This window comes from Echinops telfairi, unplaced genomic scaffold (assembly GCF_000313985.2).
Source record: "Echinops telfairi isolate 266 unplaced genomic scaffold, ASM31398v2 ScPeMD7_23;HRSCAF=83, whole genome shotgun sequence".
Classification (NCBI taxonomy): domain Eukaryota; kingdom Metazoa; phylum Chordata; class Mammalia; order Afrosoricida; family Tenrecidae; genus Echinops; species Echinops telfairi.
Window position 1 is genome coordinate 90,166,636 of NW_022103920.1, and position 8,781 is coordinate 90,175,416.

The 8,781-nt window shown below is 38.1% G+C and overlaps 1 protein-coding gene across 1 annotated transcript in view; it reads left to right on the forward strand.

Moving 5' to 3' along the window:
- Nucleotides 1–8,781, forward strand: part of AVL9 (AVL9 cell migration associated) — a gene marked incomplete at its 5' end in the record, with an annotated part of 60,308 nt that overhangs the window by 15,520 nt on the left and 36,007 nt on the right. The window contains 3 exons of the mRNA XM_004702864.4: nt 3,746–3,866; nt 4,692–4,777; nt 7,668–7,739. Of these exons, the coding sequence (XP_004702921.2) occupies nt 3,746–3,866; nt 4,692–4,777; nt 7,668–7,739 (279 nt within the window). The remainder of the gene's footprint in view (nt 1–3,745; nt 3,867–4,691; nt 4,778–7,667; nt 7,740–8,781) is intronic.

Here is an 8,781-nt window from a genome sequence, read left to right on the forward strand (position 1 = left end):
CAGACTAACTCTTTACAGGAGTAGAAACCTCTATATAATAAATTCAGTGTTTGGACTATTTTGGACATATAGAAAGGAAGGATGTAAAGTATGGTTAGTATTCAAAATATGAAGAATATTTAAGATAGAAAAACCTTTTCAATTTGGAAATAGCTGACCCCCCCCCATTTGAATAGTACTGAAAAGTTTATACTGTTGTTTTTTAAAACTAGAGACATTAAATTTTAGATAATTTAGACTTAATTAAACAAGGAAATAATGCTATATTACTATTAAAATTATTTATGTCAGTGAATTTGGAATTTTGAGTTTTATACATAGACATAGGAAGAAGCCTACATGAACTTTTTTAAACTTAATTAACCAGTTTAGCAGTTGACAAATGCAAGAATTTGGTGGTAGCAAAGGAACTCTAAAAAACTGCTAACAGGATAGGCATTCTAGAATTTGTGAATGAATTGTGTTCCAAAAGTTGATTGTTGGAGTTCCAGACTTGCAAAATACTCAGGGCCCAAATCAGCCCAGGAGGGCCATAAGCATTAGTCATAACATTCTTGGAGTGTGTTATATGCACTTGTTTCTACATAAAGCACTTTTATGGGTCAGCTGCATTTGGGCTTCCAACTACAGTTGCTCAGAACCGATTGCCTTTCTTCAATAGAGTTGGGAATACAGAGAATATATTAAATATAACAACATCAGGCATTAATTAAGTAAACTTCGGGTCACTGGTAATTTATTTACTAAACCTTCATTCAGAAGATAGATTTTTATACCTCCCTTTGCCTCCAAGAGGGTTGGATGGAAATAAGATCTCCTTGAGAGGTTAGGGATTGTTTATAGTTGTCTTGTCTTTTTTTTTTAATTCCAAAGGAAATATGGATCCATTTAAAAGTAAATACCAACTTAATTAAAAGTAAAGCATATGTGATAATGTCTCAATTTGCTATCAAAAGGTTCGCAAAGACTGTTTTGTATGCTCAAGTAATAGTAAAGCAGATGTGGCAAGAAGTTAGCAGTTGGTGAATATAGATGAAGGCTATACAGATGTGTGTACTCTCTGAACTTCTCGTCAATTTGAGATTTTCTAAACAAAAGGAAGATTGAAAAAGGGCTTGCTTACCAGATTATTCTCTTTTTCTGTATGAGACCTATTCTTCTCTCCAGGAATAAAACCTCCGTTAAGTTTGGGTTTGCTTTTTTAAAATCATTTTATTGGGGGCTTGAACAGGTCTTATCACAATCCATACATACATCCATTGTGTCGAGCACATTTGTGCATATGTTGACATTATCATTTACAAAACACTTTCTTTCTACTTGAGCCCTTGGTTTCATCTAATTTTTCCCCTCCCTCCCTCAAGAACCCTTGATAATTTATAAATTATTATTGTTTTTTCATGTCTTACACTGATTGATGTCTTCCTTCACCCACTTTTTTGTTGTCTGTCCCCCTAAGTTTGTTTGTTTGCTTGTTTGTTTTTCAAGCATGTGTGTAACTAAATTTTTTGCATAAATAGAATCATGAAATTGATAAGATGTTATCTAGCACTAGTGGGTTACGCATTGGGCTGCTAACCTTGAAGTCAGTTCAAAACTCAACTGTTCTATGGGAGAAAGATGAGGCTTTCTGTTCTGTTAAAAAATGCATTCTAGGGAACCCACAGGGGCAGTCTACCCTGGCATGCAGAGTCACTATGAATCAGAATCGATTCAATGGCAGTAAATTTGACGGGGTTTTTCCTTTCAGTTTGCTGATATTTTGCTTGTTTTTTAATTTAGTAGTATGTGTGAGTTTTCTACTGCTCTTGTAACAAATCCCACACACTTAGTGTAAACACACGGTCGTCCAGTTGATCCACACGTGTAGCAGCCCTGTGGGACCGAGTAGACCTGTCCCATAGTTTCTGAGACTGTAAATCCTCATGGGAGCAGACTGTCTCATCTTTAGAACACCTGGTAGGTTCAAACCTCCAACCTTGGAGTTAACAGCCCAACACTTATCCTACTGCATCACCAGCATAACCTGCATTAAATCTCTGTTGGTAACTCTTCTGCTTTCCCTTAAAGGTGCTTTGTGACTCAGGTGGCAACTTGGTTCTGTTGAAATGGGAGGGAGCAAGTGAGCCACTATCACATCTTTCTTCATTACAGATGGGATATAAATATGCTGCTTTTTTTTCAAAACCATTTTATTAGGAACCAATCCAGACATCTTACCATTCCATAGTTCAGTCACATCAAGCAGTATTGTACAATTGCTACCAGTATCAGTTTCAAAAGATTCTCTTCCTTTTTGAACTCCTTAATATCAGCTACCCCTTACTTCTTCACCGGACCCCCAGGGGCTTTTCTTCTAGTTGCTGTCTCTGTAGGTTCATCAATCCTGAATTTCATATAAAAAAAAAAAAAACCAGAAAAATACAGAGCAAAGATTCAAGAATGCTACTCACAAAATACCAAAAAGAATAGTAAAGTAACACAAAAATTTTAAAAACCAGATCAAGTCCAAAGTGCATCAGAGGGGAGATCACGTGACAAAGTTTTAACCGTTCAAGTCAGATTTATCATTTTAATCTATTATAGTCATCTCTCCAATACTCCCTGTCTGGTAATCAGTTTATTCCCATCCCTCAGTTATAGTTAGAGGGAAATCACTGGAGGCTTACTCCCTGTGTAAATCTCAGAAATGTATTTCAGGCTTCCACTGTCATCTATAGCCTTCCGTGTTAAGCTCTGAATACCATTCCTTCTTTTGGATTTGGATTATATAATTTATAACCCTTGGGTTACGGATATTGGAGTGCTTCTTCCATGTGGAGTTAGTTGACATCTCATTTAGATGGCTGCTGGTTTGAAAGCAATCCTTTAAAGGCCCAGTTGCTATTCAGTCTGATGGCCGGGGACCACCTAATTTCTTCACCACACTTTGCTATAGCACCCATATCTTCTGTTAAGCTTACTTCTTATTTCTTATGTTTGTCCCTACTTTAAAGTATATATTACTAATGAAAATACAAATTCCTGCTTAGATACATTCTGAAAGAAAAACAAAGCATAAACCACCTTAAATTTATTGATCAACTTGGTAACCTAAACCCCATCTATGTAATTGTTTTCTTCTTCAAATTTTTCATTAAAATAACAAGAAGTAGAAACCAAAAAAGCTAATAAATGCAGGGAATGATAGAAATGAATCATATTAACTTCACGGAAAGTTCAAGCTCATTTCTTAAAATCACCTGTAGTGCTGGTTCAGCCTTCCCCTAACAACTTTGTTGAAACCCTAAGCTCACAGCTACAAGTGTTGGAAGCAAGAGAGCCACTTCATGCAGAGCAAACCTACATCTCGACTTGACTTCGCTGGCCCCTTTGTTGGACCTCTTCTACTCATTCATTCGTAGGTTGGTTTTTCTCAGGACTCCACAGCTTCAGTTCTCCAAAATCTGAATCCAGACACCACCATACCACCACTAGCACCCCCATCCCCAACTCGTCTAAAGCACACAACCTGTAAATCAGAAAGGAGGAAAGGTTTTAAGTCATTCTTCGTTTACTCCATTTTGTGCCCCCTGTGGGAAGGCAGAGAGGTTTTGTTTTGTTCTATGGCTAAGACTTACCAGTAATGTCTAGTGACATCAACACATGAAGCTTATAAACCCACTCCTGTCACTCAGGGACGAAAATCATTCTCAGGGCTCCCTTTGGTCAGCAACCTTTTGGCTAACATTCCTTACCATTTTAGGTTGAATTCTCCTACCCGCCCCTGATTCCAGGAGATGGACATGACAGCCACGCTCTACCTGAAGAGTGGAAGTATTTGCCTTTCCTTGCCTTACCAGATGGCGCTCACAACTACCAAGAAGGTGTGTAAGGAGAGAGTGGAGCAATTAGATTATAATATATACAACATATAGATAATAAAATACATCATCTAAGTTGCCAAGCTGATTTAGATTCTGTGTGCTTTGGTGAATGAAAGGTTTACTTGTGAAAATGTATTAACTACTTAAACTACTTGTTTGGAGGTAACCAGTCATGCTTTTTGAGGACTTTCAGAGGAGTGCCGTGCAGGGGGAAAAACCCGTACAGTGAATATTCTACAGTTTTCTTTTTTACAGATCTGTTTCGTTTTATCTGAGTATGTGTAGTTTGGGTTTTTCCCCCTCAACTACTGAAAATCATTTGCAAACATGACGCTGTCCCTGTAAACGCTTAAAGTGTGCATGTCCTGGCAGTAAGGTCAGTCTCCAGGGAGACTTCTGATATCACTATGACACCTGAGAGGTTGAGCAGCAATTCCATAGTCACCTCACATCCACACGCTGTTCAGATTCCCCTAAGTGACCCTTGAATTTTTTGGATCCATTTAAGGTTCTTGCGTTACTTTGGCTTTTATGACCCTACTTTAAAAATCTAGAACAATAATCTCTGGAGGAAGTGATAGTAGTCTGAGTTCAACTCATATAATTCAGCCTCTTAGACTCTTTTTGGGAAGTGTACATTGGAAGGCAGTGAAAAAAATTCTAAGAAACCAGTGGTTGGATGCGGGAAATAAGTGTGGCATAGATTTCTTGTTTATTACACCATCATTTTTTGCCTTAATGACTAACGTATTTATAATAACTTCTAATTTCATGGTTTATTAGTAAGAGTTATCTCAGTACTTAACATGTGTCTGTATCTTTTAGATACTGTGTATTTTCACTTGCCACCCAAAAATGGAAATGGAGCCACAGTATACGGTATCTCTTGCTATCGACAAATTGAAGCCAAGGTATGGGAAATCCCAAAGCAAACCAAACCCACTGCCATGGAGTCGCTCTGGACCCCCAGTGACCGTATATGGCAGCGTTTCTCAAAGTGGGTGATGCCATCCTCTGGGGGTCCTGGAGCAATGGGGTGGGGTGAGGGGGTTGCTGTAAAAGCAGAAAAGCAGATGCCGTATATACTCAAGATTAAGCTGACCCAAATATCAGCCAAGGCACCTAATTTTACCACAAAAACAGCATAAAAAATGTGCTGGAAAAACTCAGCTTATACACAAGTATATACGGTACTTACATTTTATCCTAGATTATGGACTATAGTACAAAAATTTTTAAGGGGGTGCTATCTAAAGAGGTTGGCAGGCCAAATGAATTTGAGAACTTAGCACAGAGTTTCCAATGCTGTAAATCTTTATAGTAGGAGGCAGCCTCATCTTTCTGCCCTCACAGCAACTGGTGAGCTTAAGTCACTGACCTTGCTGGTAGCATTCCCGCACTTGCCCAACAATGCCGCCAGGCCTCCTTCCAAGGTGTGGTTATGGTGAGTTTACAAGTAAAAACAAACAATTCTCTCATAGTGAGTGACCACTCAAAATATATAATTGGGGAGACAGTATTTTTCATGTGGTGCCCATGATAACGTTTTAAGATTTTATAAATCATTTGTTGCTGTTTTTCCCAAAGCCCTACTTATTCACATGGAAGTGTTTCTATAAGTTGACATTGGTGAATATGATTATATGCATTTCATGTAATATTTTACACATTGTTTTTAGGTAGTGATACTTAAATTATCCATTTGTCTCCAAAATACTCAACTCTGGTTTCCTTTACTGCCCTAGTTCCAGAAACGCACTCAGTTCATAACTTAAAGCAGTGGAGAAGCAGGTGTGCTGAGAAGGAGCGCTGACAGTGCAACAGCGAACCAGAGGGTCCGCAGTTCAAATCCACCAGTGACTCCCAGTGAGGCAGGGCCTGGCAATCTGCTCCTGTAAAGATCACAGCCTAAGAAACCCGTAGGGCAGTCCTCTGTGACCCGGAGTCACTGAGCCAGTACTGGCATGGCACACACAACCACATGTACTGTGTTTTTTAAAAAATCATTTTGGAAATAGTGAAATTACATACAGTAGCTTCCAACAAGTCACGTTACCTTAATTGCCTATAAAGTTTTATGATACTTGTATATATAAACCAAGAATGGAAAGTAAAATAAATAAATAAAAATAAAGCAAGATCGGTAGTCCTAGCTTTCTTGGTTAGCTCTTGAGCAGCACTGTTTTTTTCTAATGGGAACAGTTTTCTTTTTTTTTTAACTTTCTATTTTGACTTAGAAGAAAGTTGAAAGAGCAGGTCACAGTTTTACATTCAGTAACTCATACAAATCGATTCAACTTACACATTGCAATCTGCTCAATGTACCACACTTACCCACTTCTTCCCTGTGCCTCCTGCATCCCTTCCTCCTCCTTTCCCAGTCTTCTGAACTTAGTCTTTGGATAAATGTTGCCCTTTTGATCTTAAATAGTTGATTATTCTAACGTACAGGTAAGTTCAGTTCTAGACATAAAGCGTAAGGGCCATAAGGGGTCTCACCAGTATCTACTCAACCAGTAAGCCTGGTATTTTAAGATTTTGAGTTTTGTTTCACAGTTTCTCGAACTCTGTCAAGGACCTTATATTGTGATCCTTTTCAGAGCAGTTGGTAGTGGTAGCTGGGCACCATCTAGTTGTTACGGTCTCAAGGTTGTAGAGACTGATATTTGGATGACAGTTCGTCAATTGGTGTAATTATTTTGGTGGGAACAATCTTGATGAGTAAAATTTCTTCTCATGAGATCATTAATACTCTAAAGCAGTGATTCTCTACCTTAGCTGCACAATGGATCACCTAGAACAGTGGTTCTCAACCTGTGGGTCGCGACCCCATTGAGGGGTTGAACGACCCTTTCACAGGGGTCACCTAAGACCATCGGAAAACACGTATTTCCGATGGTCTTAGAAACCGAGACACTGCTCCTCTATCCGTCTCCAGGCAGGTCCGCCCACATGCAAATACACCCACATATGAGTACACCACGTGAAGACTGTTACCCATATATACTATGCTTCAAGACAAAATTTCATTTATTTGTAATTAGAAATAAATATTTCACAATATATAATATTAAATAATATATAGTTATATGTTGTTTATGTCATTAATCACTATGCTTCAATTATGTTCAATTTGTAACTGAAAATATCATGCATATCAGATATTTACATTATGATTCATAACAGTAGCAAAATGACAGTTATGAAGTAGCAACGAAAACAATTTCATGATTGGGGGTCACCACAACATGAGGAATTATATTAAAGGGTCACGGCATTAGGAAGATTGAGAACCACTGGGCTTAAGGAACCCATGCACCTTCCTGCAATTTTAAGCCTTGTGAAAGTGTTAATAATCATTTTTTAGTGGAAAAGGGATAATTGGTTTTCATCAAACTTAAACAAGATCTTTGTCCTCCCAAAGGGCTGTTTTTCTAAATATAAAATTCTGAGAAGCGGGGAGGGGCATGGAGAAAAAAAAATTCTGAGATTTTTCTTTTCTTTCTAAATAAATAAAGTGGGATATGTAATACTGGAACACTCTTCTAGATTGTTCCTTGACATGGAACAATCAATTTAAGATAACTGGGGGGAACAAGCCATTATCTTCACCACGACAGTGCCGGTGCCTCCCAGATTCTGCCCCTGAGTGCTCACACTGGTACCTGTGCGTTCCATTTCCTGCATGCTCTCTCAACTAAATGCATCATATTTCTTCTATTAACTTGCTAAATTTGTATTTTAAAAAATCAGAATCCTTTACTGTGAAATCCCTCTAATGATGACTGTTTTTTATAATAGGCCTTGAAAGTAAGACAAGCAGATGTCACCAGAGAAACTGTTCAGAAAAGTGTCTGTGTCCTAAGCAAGCTGGTAAGAGACGCCTAACCTGTTCTTGTGTTTGTGGAACAGTCGAGGAAGACTGGCGGGTTTAATGGAGGATGAGGCAGTATCCAAATGAGCGGAGCTTGTGACTGCAAGAGCATATTACAACTGATCGGGAAGTTTTCATTAGGCTCATTAGCTATGGTCTTGTTGCTTTTCTTTCTCTTTGCTTCTACTAAAAATGGAGTTAAAAGATAAGGTAATTTTTCCACACACACTTGCTCACCCCTCTTTGTGCATAGTGTTTTGGTTTGGTCTTACAGCCTTCATTGTGAAACGATGTGCCATAGTCTATGTCTATTCCTGATGGGATAATAGCGCCCATATCAGGGATATCCAATGCCTGGTGGCAAACTCTTGCCCCCGCCCATCTAAAACTAAATATCTATATTATTTATCTTCAATTTACCTGATGATTATAAGCAAAAGTTTTTGTAATTTCTAGAGCTAATCTAATGTAAAAATTAACCTGCAACCCATAGGACCCCTAAAAGGGTCAAATAATTTAATGAACTGACTTCAGGACATCTCTAATTCCTTTAGATTTTTGCTTTTTATGGGAAAAATTAGGTCAGTAACTTTCACCAGACTCTTAGAGCAGTCTGAAACCCCCTAGTAAACACTGGTGCCTTAAAGAGTGAATTCGAAAGTTTTACTTGCCAGTTTGATATTAAAGAACTAACCTTTGCAGTGAGCGAGATTAGTTCCATATGAAGGGTTGCTCTGAACATCACATGAAAAAAAAGCAAAAAATATTGTCACGTATAAATGAGCGTATGAAACATACAGGGTTTTTCAAATATGATTCCCCAGTAAAGGTACTTTTTCTTTTTCCTTTCCTTTGCTTTCTCTACCCTATTTGCTATAACCAGTCAGACCCTCTTTATTTATTTATTTATTTATAAAGCATTTTATTGGGGGCTCATAAAAACCTTATCACAATCCATACATACATCCGTTGTGTCAAGCACATTTGTACATTTGTTGCCATCATCATTCTCAAAACATTTGCTTTCTACTTGAGCCCTTG